Below are 18,600 nucleotides of genomic sequence, written 5' to 3'. Positions count from 1 at the left end.
TAATTATTTTTTTAAAGGGACATACCACGTTACATTATTATTATTATTATTATTATTATTATTATTATTATTATTATTATTATTATTATTAACGCGGCTGGTACAGGAAATAGCGCCACTAGCGCCCCCTTCACTTCCGGATTGCAATGGTCCCATTTCCATATAAGGTAAGAGGCTGACAGTGGTCCGTCCCCGCCCCTTTCTGCATGCTGCAGCGAGGTGTACTTGGAGATATACAGCGGGAGTTGTCTTGTCAAAATAAAAGCATCAAATCAATAAGTTAACCATATATTATACAAATAGACCGAAGTAAAGGCAACAAGTGCCAAAATAGGGATTGCAACGAATAAAGAATTTAATTTTGGGTTGTTTACGGTTAGCCCTAAATCTTATTTAGGAACCTTCCCGGTTCCTAAATAAGATTCTAAAAAGTCAGAAAACAACAAACCCTGAAAATATGTCAACTCTTCTTTGAACTAAATGGAAAAATTGATTAATTAAATAGTGCACTGTAGTCCACTACTGGGCTATTTTTTTTTTTTGTATTTTATTTTTGAAAGAACTGGCGTGAAATAAAATATTCCGCTCTTGGGGGACAAATACTCCCTTTGAAGTATTGTGAAGTGCCAACTGTGAAATTAGTCATTAAGCACGTGCTTATCTCATCTTTCAGCTGCCCAGCACCACGTTGCGATGCCGTATGGAGAGAATATGTTTAATTTTCTGTCTTTTTACCTTCGGAGGATCATTTCAGAAAGGTGAGAACAAACTTAAGCTTTTCGTAGAGGAAGTTGCTTTATTTAAAAAAATTTTCAAGCTTGTCTTCTATCTGTAATCTATCCATGAATTTATTTTATTTATTCATTTATTCATTTACTGCGCTCCGGTCTGAATGGATTCATTCGATAGACATCTGGAGATTTGGACTTCCAACAAAAACGCTCTTAGTTTAACAAAACCGCTCTTAGTAAGTAATGAAAGTTATGCGCAGCTCAGACAAAGCTGGCACAGGGCCATTTTTATTCCGAGGGAAAAGAAATTCGTGTTTAACCTAGAATGGCATTAATTTCTTCAAAAAATTTACTTCTAATAGTCTCACTGCTCCAAGCTTTGTAAAGATGTTGAATAATATTTAGTAACTCCAAACTAAATACAGCCAGAAACAGGTTAGTTAAGATTTGTTCTGGCGTTTTCTCTGCTCACTTTATTGTCGTTTATGAAGGGCCAATGATAAGGTGCATCTGCAGGCTGGAGACTGGATGAAATTATACAGTAACTACTTGTACGTATTGTTTTCAAATGTCTTATGTTTACAAAAAGAAACTTTGAGTAGGAAATCTGCAATTTTTTTCTCTCTGAGCTCTTTTCTAAAAAGTATATCTAAAATTACAATCCAACAATTACTCAGTGCTTGAATTGTCTTCAATATTTTTTGTAGGCATTTCTTTATTGCATTTTTCTTTTCTCCCTTTTTTGAAGTCTTATTTGTAAACAGTCTTTAGGCTTTTTACTCAGCTCTGATTTCAAATGTTCATTATGAAGACTTTAACAAAAAAACAAAAATTCAATATTTCATAAGATTAATAGGAGGATTTTTGATTCAGAAATGTTGTGGCTGTCATCAGTGGCAGTTTTGTAGTTTAAGTAAATTTTTAAATCAGAATAAATATGTTAAAGTGAGGTAAAATAATTTATTAAAATATATGTATTGTTTTCTAAAATGCATATTTAGAGGTTGTGCTATTGTTTCCAGAGTGGAACCAATGTTTGATTTGTTTGTGTCATGAATTGGTTGGTGGATGGACCCGGGTAAAGTGCAAAAGTGAGTTTAATGATGAACTTGCAGTAGCAAAAACCAGGAAATTCAGAGGAGCGTTGTGGAAACGAACACCTTCTCAAAGATATGCCAAATGTGCTGCATTTCATATGAATCCGATATCTGGACTTGCCTTTTGCTTGAATTATTAGAACAGAACAACAATAATGTAATGAAAAATCCACATCAGGGCCTTTTTTCTTCAAGTTTTGATTCAGAATACAGTGATATTCAATAAATATGGTTTAGGTTCTAACTAGTTTTTCTGATGTGACAAAATGTGAAGGTGCCAGCAGTGTGAATAGAAAAGGTAAATAAAAACATAATGATGATGCTTGGTTTAGTTTACTTTTTGCAGATAAAAGTTAGATTGAGAAGATGTTGTGGAAAACATTGTTTTAATCACATTTACTGCAGTGGAATACGTGTTTATATTTAACTGACTTTGCGGTGAAGTGTGAAATCGGGAATGTTCGTTAACTGTCAATCAGACTGGAGGAACTGGGATGTCTACACTACAGGAACAATAGGTCCTGAAAGACGTGTTTTAATCACAATAGAGGTCCCAACGGCACCTATTCCGGATGAATTGAAAACATAAAGACATACATTTAAATGGAAAACATAAAAAGCTGTTGTTAAGAAAATAAATTTAAAATAAGCTAGTTTTAAAACTTAACATGTCTTGATTGAAATAGCCTAATTATAGTTTTAAAATTAATAACTTATTCTGCCCTATTGAGCTTTATTTTACTTGTAGTTACAGCAGATCATTTGCTAAGATCTCTGATCTGCCCTTTGTCTGTCTGGGAAACAATCAGTAGAGGTTCCAGCTTTTCACACTGATCTGTGAAAACCATAAACCAGCAGGAGTTCAGAGAAGCTCTGCTTCCACTTTATTTAGACAATGGGGACAAATGGCTTTAGAGAGAGGGTCAGAGACAGGTCCTGGTTGGATGAGCAAAGATATGCCTTATTTGAATAAATTAAAGAAAAGAAGATACAACTTTCCACACAGAGTAACAAATTAGATTTTGCTCTTTGCAATTTCTCCAAAGACGTCTTTGCTTTTTGTCTGTCATTTCCATCTTTTGTTGTTTTTCCTTTTCTCAGGTAAATTCATGTGTTGTTTGTGCTCTGAGGTTTCTGATGTTAGGTGACGTGCTTTTCTGGTGATAGAAAAGCACGTTCTATTATTCTGTCTTGAATAAATGCTGATTATTGTGACGCTGTCATCTCTGTGTGATCTCAGTCCTTGCGCACAGCATTTTTCTGAATCCGGGCATAGAGGATATAACGAGTCAAAAGGTTTTTAAGGTTTTAGAATTTTTCCTCTCTTAATACTGCACTTTGACTTGAGTCAAACTAAATAAAAGACCCAGACTTTACACAGACTCTGGTTTTACAGACTCAGATCTTGAGAACATTTATCTCGTAATGTTTATTGCAGTAAGTCTCTGAAGACAACATGCATTCGTTTTAATGTGGTTCATTTATAAACATCTCGGGGATGATGATGTGGCAACAGTCAGCAGAATTGTTGAGCAACAAGATTGCTCAACAGATAAAGAAGGGGCTGTTGCTTGGTCATAAGACAGAAATTGCTTAACTTCCCAAGGAAGTTAAGCAAAGTCTCTGAAGACAACATGCATTCATTTTAATGTGGTTCATTTATAAACATCTCAGGGATGATGTTGCCTTAGGTTTTGGACAGTCAGCAGAATTGTTGAACAACAGGAGTGACCAGTTTTTGGTCTAGATTTTGTTGGAACTGCTGCAGACAAAACCATCCCAAAGTCCTGTTTTTATACAAGTGCTCTCTCAATATTATAATCATTTTATTGACACATTTGATCAACATCACCGAGCTGCGACTTCTCTGCTAAAAGTCCAAAGGAAGCAGCACTAGTTTAGTTTTTTATTTAAGGTATAACTTTTCCATTCCTAGTTAATAAATGACAGCCAGGAAATGAGGTTTGATTTTGTACATTTGAGGACCTGATAGAGACCAGATCGTTTTATTATGTTCTTATAACCAGGATATGTAAATAGATTATTACAAATCTATTTGTTGGCAGTCTGTACATACCCGTTTTATGTTGCTAAGATCAACTGGGGAGGTGAGATTACAACCACACACCAAGCAGGAGACTCCAGGGAGTTTCTAAGTCAAAGAAATTTGAGTTCAACTTCTCCAATTTCAGGTCTTATAGAGGAGAAACACTACTGACTGATGTTGGTTATGACCACTGTAAACCAACCAACCAAGCGACCTTCTTAGCATGACCATTTTCAGGATCCTAGTGAGAGCTCGTAAATTTGATCACATCACACCTACTCTTTACGAGCTTCACTGGCTTCCTGTAGCTTATAGGATTCAGTATAAAATTGCACTTATCACCCATCACTGTCTATATGGAACCTCACCGGATTACCTGAAGGACCTCCTTATTTCACATTCAACTTCTAGATCCTTACGATCCCAAGCCTGTAATCTTCTCCACCTTCCTCGATCAAGACTAAGGACTATGGGTGATCGAGCATTTGCTGTGGCTGCTCCTCATGGAACTCTCTCCCGGACTATTTGAGTGCCCCACAATTATTGTCCGATTTTAAAACTGGCTTAAAAACTTTTCTTTTTAGACAAGCCTACTCCACTTTTAAATGACTGTCTTTTTTTTAATTGTTTTTGATTGTTGATTTGATCTGTTTTTAGCTGCACCATGTAGCACTTTGATATTTTTATTAATGAAAAGTGCGCTATAAATTAAATTTATTATTATTATTATTATTATTATAGAAAACAGGTAAAAGAGTCTCCTTGTATTTTCAACCCCTTTTGGGAGTTAATTGGGTGCCAGGTGTCCTCAGTCCTGCAGGGCAGGTTTCATCCTGCTATCCTACACTGATAACATCTAGCACCTGTCTGTACCGTTGGAGCCTGCCTCTCTTCAGTGTTTACACAATACGTTATTGTAACTGTTGCCAAAAATACCTGAATGTGAAGATTGAAGGGCAGATGGATCTGATGGCAAAATGTGTTTCTGCCCAGTACCACACTGTAGTAATGGCTTTAGTGGGTGAGTTTAAACAACTACCTTAACCTAATGAGTTGATGCCTAAACACAACGTCTAATATTAGTCATTGTCATAGAAAAAGAGCACCTTCATTTAGCTCTATAATTTTAAATATAAGTATGTAACATTGTCTGGTCTGTCACAACAGATTTCTTGCTGTGATGTGTTGTCAAACAAATGAGTACAAATTATATTTTACAGCTTCTAGAACCACATTAAGCTGAAGTAACTCGATTCTGACTTGTCTGTTAAATAATAGGGGAGGAATGTTGGCTTTTAATAACAAGGTTTGAGTCCATTGAGCTCTCCAGACTTGTCCGGACAGATCTTTCTCTAAGTTTCCACCACAGTATTGTGACCAGTTTTTAGTCTAGATTTTGTTGGAACTGCTGCAGACAAAACCATCCCAAAGTCCTGTTTTTATAAAAGTGCTCTCTTAAAATTCTAATCATTTTATCAACACATTTGATCAACATCATCGAGCTACAACTTCCCTGCTAAAAATCCGATGGAAGCAGCACTAGTTTAGTTTTTTTAGGGTGTAACGTTTCCGTCCCTGGTTAATAAATGACAGCGGAGAAATGTGGTCTGATTTTGTACATTAGAGAATCTGATAAAGACCAAATATTTTATAATGTCCTTATAACCAGGATATGTAAATAGATTATTACAAATCTATTTGATGGAAGCCTGTTCAATGAAATCCCAACATTTTGAGAAACTAAGAGCTCATTGAGGCTTTTCACATCTTAAAGTTTTACTTGGGGCTACCAGAGAAAATAGAAGTGAACTAGATTTGGTTTCCTTCTTAATATAAAATTGCGACAAACATGGTTGTTTCTCAATCCTTGTGACTCAATCCTAGGAACACAAAGAGTAAATGAAAGCACTCATGGAATGATACATAATATAAATAAAGATAATCTGATCCATTTTCTTTGATTATCTCCTGCAGGTCTAGCAGCTGTGATCCAAACCCAGCAGACGGTGTTAGCAGCACTAGGAGAAGATGCTCCTCTCAGCTGTCAGCTGCTGGAAACTAAAGACGTCCAGCAGGTCACCTGGCAGAAGGTCTTGGAGAAAACAGAGAGGAATATTGGTTCCTACAGCGAGTATTATGGTGAAACAGTGAATGATGGATTTAAAGATAAAGTTCAGTTTACAGAAGCTGGACTGCAGAAGAACTCTATAGTTATCAGGAATGTTACAGAGCAGGATGCAGGATGTTATCTCTGTCTGTTCAACACCTACCCTGATGGAGCTCTGACAGGAAGAACCTGCCTGAAAGTTTATGGTGAGAACCTGACTGTATTCAATGAAACAATACTTTATCCATCCCATAGGGAAATTGTATGTTGAAACTCAAGTTTCTATAAAGAGATGCCCGTGACTGTGAGAAGAAAGGATCTTGTGTGACAATTTGCATTTCTAAAAAATATCTGACTGAAGACACTGTAGTTATCTGTAGATAATGGGAGTCTGTTTCACAGTAGAGGTCAAAGTGTACAGAGTGAAAAGGAACGGTGAGGGTGCAGTACCCTGTGGTGCTCCTGTACAGAACAGTCCTGAATGCCTGTTCTGTACAGGCGTTCAGGACTCTTGGGCTGTTCTGGTTCAGTCCTCCAGTTGCCTCTTTATACTTTTTATAGATACAGAGAAGTGGAAGGGGGAGGCAAAGAGAGCAGCTGCATCTCCTGATTTGGTTGAAGACCATCTTGTGAAAGCAGAAGAATCCATGACTGATGTAGAAAATAAAACATTGAGGCTTGACAGGAAAGCTGTCAGATGAAAGGAGGGTAGGACGTCTGTTTGGCTGGGGGCAGGAGATGATGATGATGATGATGATGATGATGATGATGATGATGATGATGATGATGATGAGCTTGTTCCTGAACTAAATCTTTTGAAGAATGAGTTCAGCTCATTTGCTCTATCCAGATTTCTATCTGTCAAATCATCCTGTGTTGAAACCTGTGATCTTCGTCATCCTGATATTTTTTTATTTGTCAAGAGAAGGTCTTGCTTTTACATAAACATTTACATAAAAGAAATCCAACATCAACCCTAACCATGGTAGGGCAGCTGTCAAACTGTTGAAATGTAACTGCAGCAGATATTTAGGCGTGGCTGAAATCCACAAATGCTGCCGCAAATGCATTGGGTGTCACATCGTTAGCTTAGCAACAACTGAACTGATGAAATTACACATCGTCAGTAGCAGCTGAGGATGGAATGTGAGCAGTTGTCAAAGTAACACTGGTGAACTCTTGGTAAATAATATGGATTGAAACGTATTGCTAACATGGTTTCCAGAAACGACACTTCACAGCAACATGTCCTGGACGACACCATCTGTTGTTCATAAGAACTGCTAATCCACCTCCTTTGCTTTTGCAGCTCTTCTTTGGAAGTCACTCCTGTTGTAAGTCACCTTCTTGTTATGGTTGCGCATCATGACAAATGCCCAAAAATAAATCAGTAGCAAAACTGCTTACAAGCTGCAAAGCAGTCAAAACCAGAAGGAGTCGTTTAAAAAATGGTATGAAAGTCACAGCTAATCCAGCATGCTACCACCTAGCATGCACAAAGAGGATTACAGGGTTCATTTCTATAACTTAATGTCGACCATCATGTCTGTTCTCTCCACAGAGCTGCATGGTCCCTTCATTGATGTCAGCAGATCAAACTCTCCTCCAGGGTCGGTTGTGACCTGTTCAGCCACAGGTCGACCTGTTCCCATGGTAACACTGACTGTTTCCGATCAGAACCTCAGCTTCTCTCACTACAACACCAGCAGAGAGATCAACACTAACTGTACCGTCACCATCACCACTACAGCTCTGCTCTCAGCTCTCAGCAGCACACAGGTTGGATGTTCAGTATCAGTGGACTCTGCTGCTCTCAGAGAGCTGATGGTCACTGTTCCTGAGTTCAAATATTCATCTGATGATGGTGAGGAACTCTGAGAGGTTCAGTGCCTCACAGATATATTCACATCCCTTAATATTTTCAGTTTTGTCACAGTGCAACCACACACTTTTGTTTTGACCAATAAATGGGAGAATGATTAATAGACGAGACTCTGTTTTAAACAAATTAAAATATGAAACGTCTGGCACACACACATTTGTTTTAAGTATCTTGTGTCAATATTTGATAGAATTCCCTCCAGTTTACATTTTTATGTTTCTAATGTCTCTATCAACATTAGAAGCATAAAGAGACCAGAATAATTTGCCTATTTTTCATTTGTCAAATTGCTCCAGCTCAATCAGATTGAATGGAGAGCGTCAGGAGTTCTGCTGGAAGATTAATCTCCTGGAAATCAAATTAACAATCTATTTAATTTTTTATCTGTTTCACACCAAAAGCCATTCAGTTTTGGTGTGAATTTAGGCAATGGATGAATAAACTTCACTTTTCAGATTTCTGTTGAAACTGACATTTATGAATCGGTCTCCTTCCACTTTATATCTGCATATCATTGTGCTGGTCTCATAAAATCTCTTTAAAATACATGAAAGTTTAGATTTATAATGCAACAAAATGTGGAAAACAATAGGAATAAAGTGTATGGGGGACCTCCATGGGTGTGATTACCTTTGGGCACTGTGTTTAAACTGCAGACCACTTTGTGATTGTAAATGTTTGAATCTCTTTTACCAGGTTTGAATAAACAGTTGGAATCAGATTTCAGAGGTTTCAGTAAGTTCATGTTCAGATTCTCACATGTTGATTTTTAACTTTGTTCTGTTGTTGAAACACATTTTATCTTCTTCCTAAAGGATGGCCACTGATTGTTGTATTCCCGATTGTTGGGGTCCTGATCTGTATTTGTGTTTTCCAATTCAGAAGAATATCTCAGAACAGGTACCTCAATTAAACAGTATTTTTTTGTTGTTGAGTTTCACATCATTAATGTCTCAGATTTGATTTACTGACTCTAAAATCATCCCCAGGAATATGAATCCTTCAGAGAACCCCACAGACAATCAAAAGTAAGGATTTTATTTATTCATTCCTCAGTTACATAGATGGAGATTTATTTCATCTTTTACATTCTCTTCTAATGTGATGTATACTCTATATTTCCTACCATTACAAGGCACATTCATTTCTTACCAACATGTTCATTTTGTTTTTAAGTTCTGACGACTCACCAGTGTTGAACAAAGACGTCAGACTACGAACATCTGAGAAGCAGAGACAAAACAGCGAGTCCCATCCATCAGCATGACTACAGAAGCACCTCATTTGAATGTTTAAAAGGAGTGTTGGAGTATTATATATTTTCCAAGCACATAGTGTGATCAAATAATTGTTACCTTCAGTTATTACAAAAATACCGTTCATGTCAGAAATAACTTGAAAGAAATTAATGGTTGCTACAGGAGATTCTAGTATTTCTCAAACACACCTGAATGAGTCAAGGATTGTTTTTGATGACAACAGTAACTCATCAATATCTGATCAAACTGATAAGGCAGCTAAACCTGAAGTTAATTGGATCAAAACCCGTTACCAAGTTCTTATACCAGTGACGTAAGACACTTCAACAGTGTTTGCAGCTACCAGTCTGATTGTTTAGATGTTAATGTTTATTATTATTTAATTGTGCCTTATTTTATACTTTCTTACTGTGTTTTTGTACTTGTTTTTAACAAAAATAATTAATTTTACACCTCACAAGAAAACTATTGACAAAAAATACTCCATGGCAAACTATTGCAGTTAAATTACTGCTGCAATAAGTTTTCAAAAATATTTTTGAAAAACATAAATTTAAAATAAATATATAAATAAAAAATCAAGAAGCATTTAAAGTGGTACACATTTTAGATTTCTGAATGTATTTCACACTAAGCTTGAAACCAGGATTTTTTTTGTTTTGTTTTTTTATCAGGTGAGTAATATTAATGTTAGTAGAAAGGTGTGTTTTCTATTCTCTTGTAAGATCATTAAAATGACGGTTTGATTTGGCATCAGGGTGTGTGGTATTGTTTTTATTTTCCCTTACCTTTGTGGTTCTGTATCTCTTATGTTATGTTACTGAAGTTCAATATAATTTGTGACCATCCCAAGCCACTGACAGAATTAACGCAAACAAGAATTGTTTTTAACCAAGATTCAAACTGCTTTCTGTCCAGACTAGCAGCTAGTAACATTAATGTTTTATATCATGTATTCAAAAAAGATGTCATATTGTGCATCAGTTTTTGAAGAGGCACAAAAAGCAGGGTGGCATTATTTTTCTACTTTGTCAATGTATTAATATCATAAACACTAACATGCTTCATAATAAGGAAAAGACGTACAGATCTGTACATTATTCAAAATATTACCCTAAAATAATAATTTCATTTGTTCCACAGCGGAGAAGATGGTTCATACAAGACTTACCGGTACTTCTCCTAGGTTTTAATTTAGATCTACAGGAAAACTCGACCATCAACAATAAATGCATCTCACTTAGACTGTGTCCTACATCCACTCACACCAGTGTTTTTACTGCTAATTTAAAAAGTTTGGCTGTGATTGTGCTTCAACTATTATGCACTTGGTAGAAAACGCGCGCAAGAGGAGAAAACGAAAGGTGTTTAAGGTCAAAGGTTTTAATCCGTTCTTTAAAAAAAATCAAATAAATTAATCTCCCAAAAACATCGCTTTTTCTCAGCGTTCGATTCCTTATTGTCGTAAGTGGAAAATCATGTAGTGTGAACTGGGCTTTGAACTTAATATTAGGATTTTTCAAATTACCTTATTTTGAAAGTTGGCACTTATAAAAAGTAAGCGTCATGACCGGAAGCGAAAGTGTAAACGCGCGTACGTTTTTTTGCGCTGGGGGGAAATTCAAACGGAGACCTGCATTTAACAGCAAGTTCTATTATTTACGCAAAAGACGCTGTTTGCTCATATTTTAAATCATAATTAAATTCTAATTTATTTTTCGTGTCGTGCAGGCACCACTTTTTCCGCATCACGTCGTATTGACATTTCATATTTGAAATTCTGGCGCACAGATGGAGCACATACCTGCTGCACCGATTTTATTTTTCATGTTGGGAATCTTTAATAAAGGTAAGATCAGAACATTTGTCTTTCACAACTTTATGCTAAAATATAGCAGTTTTGTTATTGAAAACGTTTTTAACTTTTGTATTTTTATCATGTTTTAAAATGAAAGCAAAAAGCTTGGGAGTAGACCGTCTCTTTTATTTGTTATAGCACGTAAAGGTTTTCATGTTCCGCATTTTGTCCTATTTCAAACACAAACTCAAACATATTTAATGCAAAAAAATTTGTATAGATCCAAATCTGAAAAGTGTGGCATGCATTTCTGTTGAAGCTGCTTTATTCCTACAAAGCAATAAAGTGCAACCTATTGCATTTCAAATAAAAGTGAAATATGTGGTGTCAACTAGTTTTTAGGAGTTAGTTAGAACTTGCCCTTTAATTACTTGTGCAAATTATTATTTTTTGCCCACTTTTACTATCAGAATAGCTCATTCATGCTCCAAATGTTGCATATCAACAACATCCAACTCTATTAAACTATATTGAAGTTTGTGACTGTGACATGACAAAGTGTGAAATATATGAATCGTTTTACAAGATACAGGTCACCTGATCTCCTTCATACAGGTCTAGCAGCTGTGATCCAAACCCAGCAGACGGTGTTAGCAGCAGTAGGAGAAGATGCTCCTCTCAGCTGTCATCTGCTGGAAACTAAGGACGTCCAGCAGGTCACCTGGCAGAAGGTCTTGGAGAAAACAGAGAGGAATATTGGTTCCTACAGCGAGTATTATGGTGAAACAGTGAATGATGGATTTAAAGATAAAGTTCAGTTTACAGAAGCTGGACTGCAGAAGAACTCTATAGTTATCAGGAACGTTACAGAGCAGGATGCAGGATGTTATCTCTGTCTGTTCAACACCTACCCTGATGGAGCTCTGACAGGAAGAACCTGTCTGACGGTTTATGGTGAGAACCTTAAAGTGTCATAGAGTTAACTTCTATAACTAGATGTTGATGCTGACCTCTGTTCTCTCCACAGAGCTGCATGGACCCTTCATTAACATCAGAAACTCTCCTCCATGGTCTGTTGTGACCTGTTCAGCCACAGGTCAATCTGCTCCCATGGTAACACTGACTGTTCTCCATCAGAATCTCAGCTTCTCCCACTACAACACCAGCAGAGAGATCAACACTAACGGTACCGTCACCGTCACCACTACAGCTCTGCTCTCAGCTCTCAGCAGCACACAGGTTGGATGTTCAGTATCAGTGGACTCTGCTGCTCTCAGAGAGCTGCTGGTCACCGTTCCTGGACTCACAGAGACGTCTGATGAAAGTGAGGAACTCTTTGGAAGATTCTCATTGAATTTTTATTTAGTGAATGGTATGTTTTACATGTTTCAATCTCATTTGTCAGTGTTGGATAAACAATCCCCATCGTATTGCCACGCCCCCCGTAAGTGCATGATGAGACTCCCACATATGGAGTTTTCAGTTCTTTCTGTTGTTGAAATGTATTTCATCTCTTTTTTCTTTTCTCTAAAGAATGGCTTTTGATTGCTGCAGTAATGACAGTCTTGATTTGTTTAGCTATCCTGCTCGGAATAAGATTTCAGAGAAGGTACGTCGATCAGACAGTGTTTTTGTTGCTGAATTTTCTTCCTCACTAAAGACACAAAAACTTTTCTTTGCCGACTGTTAAATCAACCACAGGAATAAGAATCCTTCAGAGGACACCACAGAAAATCAGAAGTAAGTATTTTATTGATCTGTTCCTCCCTTACATTTTCTGCTCATATGATATAAAGAACACCAATTTCCAATGTCCAAGACCATTAGTGTCTTACTAATGTGATTAATTTTAAGGATGGACATCTCACCAGCGTCAAGCAAAATCCTCAGACAACGAACACCTGAAAAACAAAAACTAAACAGTGGCTTCTACCCATTGCCATGACAACAGAAACACTAGATTTTAACCTTTTTTGTTTGGTTAACAAAATTAACCCATCTATATCTGATCAGACTGATGAGGCAGCTAATCCTGAAGTTAATCGGATAAAATCCGGTAACCGTTTTTTTTAATCATTTCCTTTGAACATTCCAACAATCACTGTTTATGATTGAAAGTGTAAAACATATTTTCTGATTTTGTATTGTTTTCAATGTTGCCTTGTTTGGTTTTTACATACAATTTGATAGACAAAAAAAGCCTCATGCACATTTTTCAAGTATTGCCTGATTGTTTTCCTGCTTTTTTTTAAATAATGGGGCTCCATTATTTAAAAATGATGCCCCATTACAAGTGTTTTTTTACAAGTGTTTGTTTACAAGTGTTTTTTTTTTACTTTTTTATCATTATTTTTTGTACAAAGCTAAAAATTATCTTTTAAATGCCTTCACTTGGTGATTAATAGAGAAGAATGTATTTTTATTTTTTACAACACTACATTTACTACAATGTTTGCATCTACGTAATGAATTAGACAAATGTTGAAGTTGCTGCTGTTGATTCAACGGAAACACTGCAATTATTAAACTTGATATTTTGGATCTTTGCATACGTTCATAATTTTTGATGAAATCAGTGATGTAAGATTTAAGAAACTGAGAAATTAAGATTTTTGTATCTTTTCTTTTACATACATTTAAAACAATATAAACTTGATGAAAGTTTATATTGTTTATAGGCAAAGAAAAACAAAGTATCATATTCAAACGATGTAAAAAAAATACATTATTTTTATGTTCTTTTTCAGCTGCTGTGTGGTAAACGAATGAATGAATATACTTTATTAATTCCAGAGTAGGTACTTATTCTAAACAGAGTACTGACAGAACCTGAGCCTTCACAGAAGTTGTATCACACATTAGAAATAGAGGAAAAACTAAAGAAAATGTAGAATAATTCAAGGACTGATTGCAAATTAAATTTGGACGAGGATGATTTTTATTTTTTTTTACTATGATGTCAAAAATATTCACCTGTACCATATAAAGCCAATGACATTACAGCGTAAATCTTATTCTTTGCTTGTATAAGTTGATGTGTGGACATTGCAATTTCTTCAGTTTTTCTTTCTGTTCGTCTTAGATTGTATTATCTTAAATATGACAGAAATGCAAACCAATTTTGAAGTTTCTCTACAAAGAAAAACTGCTCATGTTCTTATTTGAAGTGAAAACCAATTTTACTCGTTTTTTATATCTATTTTTAATTTATTTGATGTAATTTTAAAAAGGGAAAAAGAATACTTATTTTGGTAAATAGCCACTGGAGGTCGCTGTCTATTTCTGATAAAATAGCTTTTCACCCAGGTTTTGTCAGATGTTTTATCTCTGCTACTGATGCAGCTGTACGTTTAAATCAAACTACAATAAATGAGTGTTTTCTTATTGGACGTCAATGTGTGCTTTATGTCCGTCTCTCTGGTTCAGTAGCTTTTATATCGTCTAAAACCCGACATGTCTTCCAACAGAAAGCGAAAGTAGATTAATGGCGCATGCGTAGGGCGACGGCGATTCTACACGGGGGAAAAAAAATCCAAATAGCTTAATTTAAACTAAGTGATTAAAATAAACTACTACTACACTTATATATTTGCTAATCTAATGCTCAGATTTTAAATCAGCGTTCAATTCGTGTTTTGTTTTATTAGCTTGCAAGCACCTCCTCCTGAGGGTTACGTCGTCACTACGGTTCATATTTGAAAATATGGCGCACAAAATGTCACGCTCTGCGGTCCCGATTTTCTTTTTCTTGTTGGGAATCTTTATAAAAGGTAAAATCAGAACATTTTGTCTATCACAGCTTTCTGCTAAAGCAGCTGGGGACAGCTTGTTGTTAAAAACGTTTTAACTTGTGAATTTTATTCAAATGAAAGTAAACGGCTTACAAATATTAGATGGAGCAGACTATTTTCATTTTTGCACAAACTTCTATTGTATGTTATAAAATCATGCAGATAGTCTGATCTCCTTCATGCAGGTGTAGTGGCTGTGATTGAAACCCAGCAGACTGTGTTAGCAGCAGAGGGAGACCAGGCCTCTCTGAGCTGTCAGCTCTCTAAAACTAAAGATGTCCTCCAAGTCACCTGGCAGAAAGTCCTCCCCGATGGAGAGAAGAACCTCGCCACTTACACCGAGAAGTATGGTTCCAGAGTGAGTGCAGGTCTGGAGGAGAAGATGGATTTTCAGTATGAATCTCTGCAGAGATGCTCCATGGTGATCAGGAAGGTGGTGGGGCAGGATGAAGGCTGCTACCGATGTTTGTTTAACTCTTATTCTGAAGGAGCGCTGATAGGCTGGACCTGCCTAAAACTCTACGGTGAGTACAGAGCAGCAGAACATTTGCAGATCTGTAATAACACACACCTTTCTTAAAAGACATTTTGATTTCTATTAAAAAATGTATTCAATAACCTATTTAGTAAATCATAGAATTATTGTCTAGTTCCATAAATCAATAAAAAAAAGTTTCAGTAGTTTGTCACAGCATTTTCTTGGGAATGAGCTTGTTTTGTCTCATATGTTTTAATGTTCAAATTGAGAGTTTTCTCGCTGATATCTGATGGTTTTGGTTAAAAACTGACTGATAAACCAGCAGCTAACTCAGCCCTCGGTATAATTCAATGCAATCAGTCACCCTTAAAAATCACCCAATGAGTCCATGTGTGTAATCTGAGCTAAGTATAAATTGAGTTCCATGCTGTTTAGCGCCACATACAAATCTGGGGGAGTAAAAACTAGCATTGGGCATTTTCTGTGTTTTCTGTGTAGATAAAAACATTTCTGGAAACGGTCAGTGTTTTTGAAACTGACAACCAGTTTTCAGTTGAGGACCAACGAAGAAGAAATCATTGTTGAAAGACGGCTATAGTAGTTGGAGGTTGTAATGTGGCAAATTACAAAGTACTGGAACATTTCTTCTTCTTTTTTCCCTTGCAGAGCTGCATGGACCCTTCATTGATGTCAGCAGATCAAACTCTCCTCCAGGGTCGGTTGTGACCTGTTCAGCCACAGGTCGACCTGTTCCCATGGTAACACTGACTGTTCTCCATCAGAACCTCAGCTTCTCTCACTACAACACCAGCAGAGAGATCAACACCAACGGTACCGTCACCGTCACCACTACAGCTCTGCTCTCAGCTCTCAGCAGCACACAGGTTGGATGTTCAGTATCAGTGGACTCTGCTGCTCCCAGAGAGCTGCTGGTCACTGTTCCTCGACTCACAGAGACGTCTGTTTATGGTAAGAAACTTTCCAATACTCTCCGTTTATAGACTAATGATCAGTTTGGGATTCTCAAGCTTTCTTTCTTTGACAGAGTTACAGAAACAATCTAGTTTACATGCTAATGAGAGTCAGGAGTCTAAAGATCTGAGTAAGTTTTCTTGTCTAAAAGTTTGATTTCTTTTTTCTGTGTTGATCCATTAAACCTTTCTCTTCTTTTTCTCAAAGAAATCCTCTTGATCCTTGGAGTTGTTGCTGTTATAGTTTTGACTTGTGGTGTTGCAATCATCGCCCTCTGGAGACGTAAAAATCTCAAAAACAGGTAATTTTCTTCATTAGGATTTTTAATGCGTGGTCTATGAAAACCTCTTGAATTCTGATTACTTTTCTGTTCACAGAGACGATGAGAATAACAAAACACCACTAAGACCAGAACCAATGGGCAGGTGAGAACATTTTGTAACAGAACAAACATTTTCTGTTTTAGTTTAATCTTAGATCTGTTCATTCTCAATCTAAAAACCTTTATTAGGTTAAGATTTCACCTCCGTTTGCTCAGTTTATTAAGGGTGGTACTTTATATTCATCATATACAGTGTCGATTAACATGATCTGAACATTCCATGTGCATATATGCATTTAATGCTGGCAAATCATAATTCACAGTTGCAGATCAACCTTTGTAACATAAGTCCCTCTTTAGTTCAGCTAAGCTTGTTCTCAATGCAGACGGCAATGAAATGACGCTCTTTTCCGACTTTAAGACGTCACATGTTCTCCCCTCAATGACCAATTCAATTTTTAATGTTATTATTACTACATTTATATTATTATTACATCTCATTTATTTGTACTGCCTTGATTTTCATAATTTTTTTAAATTGTCTATCTATAGTCTCCGTCAAATCTCCATTAGAAATTAGCTTAATCTGTGTGATTTTACATGTGTATATGAAGGTTTATTTGACTTAATATTGCATTTATTTTTGTTTTATTTCTTTCAGGATCAAAACACCTTTAATGGCGATAAAGAATGAGATTAGACAGAGATCAACTACAAAGAAAAGTTCAGAAAGCAACAACCTTAAAGCATCTCCTTCAGTGGCAAAAAGACTGTTTGATGAAGTCCAACCTGACAGACTGACATGAGTTTAAGATCCAGTTGATCATTTAAAATGCTTGAAAAGTGAAAGGATCACTCTTAAAGATACATTTTGCTTGATAAACTAAACACTAATGCTTTAAGATGTGTGTTAAACTGTTCTCTACTTTCTCCTTATACTACCATAATGACCTAATGTTTGATAAAAAAGTTTTTGTAATCCAAAAAGGCAGAAATACATTTTATATCTTTAGCTACACTGTAGCCTATTAAGCTTAGTATGAATACTTGTCACACTTTTTATATTTTGTATTAGCAAAAATATTTTGAAAGCCATGTTGTGAATTGTTTTTTGTTGTTGTTGTTGTTGTTGTTGTTTTTTACATTTAATCCCAATAAATTATCTGAAGTGTGTGGTGTGGTGTGATAAAATGATAAAGAGGTGTAATTTTGATGATGATGATGATGATGATGATGATGAGCTTGTTCCTGAACTGAATCTTTTGAAGAATGAGTTCAGCTCATTTGCTCTATCCAGATTTCTATCTGTCAAATCATCCATTGTGTTGAAAACCTGTGATCTTCTTCATCCTGATATTTTTTTATTTGTCAAGAGAAGGTCTTGCTTTGGAGATGTGTGCATCTTTGACATTTACATAAAAGAAATCCAACATCAACCCTAACCATGGTAGGGCAGCTGTCAAACTGTTGAAATGTAACTGCAGAAGATATTTAGGCGTGGCTGAAATCCACAAATGCTGCCGCAAATGCATTGGGTGTCACATCATTAGCTTAGCAACAACTGAACTGATTAAATTACACATCGTCAGTAGCAGCTGAGGATGGAAGGTGAGCAGTTGTCAAAGTAACACTGGTGAACTCTTGGTAAATAATATGGATTGAAACGTATTGCTAACATGGTTTCCAGAAATGACACTTCACAGCAACATGTCCTGGACGACACCATCTGTTGTTCATAAGAACTGCTAATCCACCTCCTTTGCTTGCGCAGCTCTTCTTTAGAAGTTACTCCTGTTGTAAGTCACCTTCTTGTTATGGTTGCGCATCATGACAAATGCCCAAAAATAAATCAGTAGCAAAACTGCTTTCAAGCTGCAAAGCAGTCAAAACCAGAAGGAGTCATTAAAAAAAAATGGTGTGAACGTCACAGCTAATCCAACATGCTATCACTCAGCATGTACCAAGAAGATTACAGGGTTCATTTCTATAACTTAATGTCGACCATCATGTCTGTTCTCTCCACAGAGCTGCATGGACCCTTCATTGATGTCAGGAGCAGATCAAACTCTCCTTCAGGGTCGGTTGTGACCGGTTCAGCCACAGGTCGAACTGTTCC

General features: G+C 36.4%; 2 protein-coding genes across 2 annotated transcripts; both read left to right on the top strand.

The window, feature by feature from the left end:
- Window positions 1–600: 600 nt before the first annotated feature.
- LOC108166103 (uncharacterized) lies at window positions 601–14,310 on the top strand. Its single transcript, XM_081613984.1, has 12 exons — window positions 601–758; window positions 5,850–6,188; window positions 7,544–7,846; window positions 8,561–8,599; window positions 8,680–8,764; window positions 8,854–8,892; window positions 9,041–9,129; window positions 11,537–11,875; window positions 11,949–12,365; window positions 12,455–12,530; window positions 12,623–12,661; window positions 12,776–14,310. The coding sequence occupies exons 1-12, from the start codon at window positions 701–703 to the stop codon at window positions 12,864–12,866; spliced, it is 1,914 nt and encodes a 637-aa protein (XP_081470110.1). The 5' UTR covers window positions 601–700; the 3' UTR covers window positions 12,867–14,310.
- A 114-nt stretch (window positions 14,311–14,424) lies between these two features.
- LOC103474589 (uncharacterized) lies at window positions 14,425–17,598 on the top strand. Its single transcript, XM_081615939.1, has 7 exons — window positions 14,425–14,691; window positions 14,898–15,236; window positions 15,857–16,159; window positions 16,236–16,292; window positions 16,370–16,463; window positions 16,540–16,587; window positions 17,146–17,598. The coding sequence occupies exons 1-7, from the start codon at window positions 14,625–14,627 to the stop codon at window positions 17,288–17,290; spliced, it is 1,053 nt and encodes a 350-aa protein (XP_081472065.1). The 5' UTR covers window positions 14,425–14,624; the 3' UTR covers window positions 17,291–17,598.
- Window positions 17,599–18,600: the final 1,002 nt, after the last annotated feature.

This window comes from Poecilia reticulata, chromosome 2 (assembly GCF_904066995.2).
Source record: "Poecilia reticulata chromosome 2, P_reticulata-male-v2, whole genome shotgun sequence".
Lineage (NCBI taxonomy): Eukaryota > Metazoa > Chordata > Actinopteri > Cyprinodontiformes > Poeciliidae > Poecilia > Poecilia reticulata.
The sequence above is the reverse complement of the archived record's forward strand: the minus strand, read 5'-3'. Positions and strand labels throughout refer to the sequence as shown.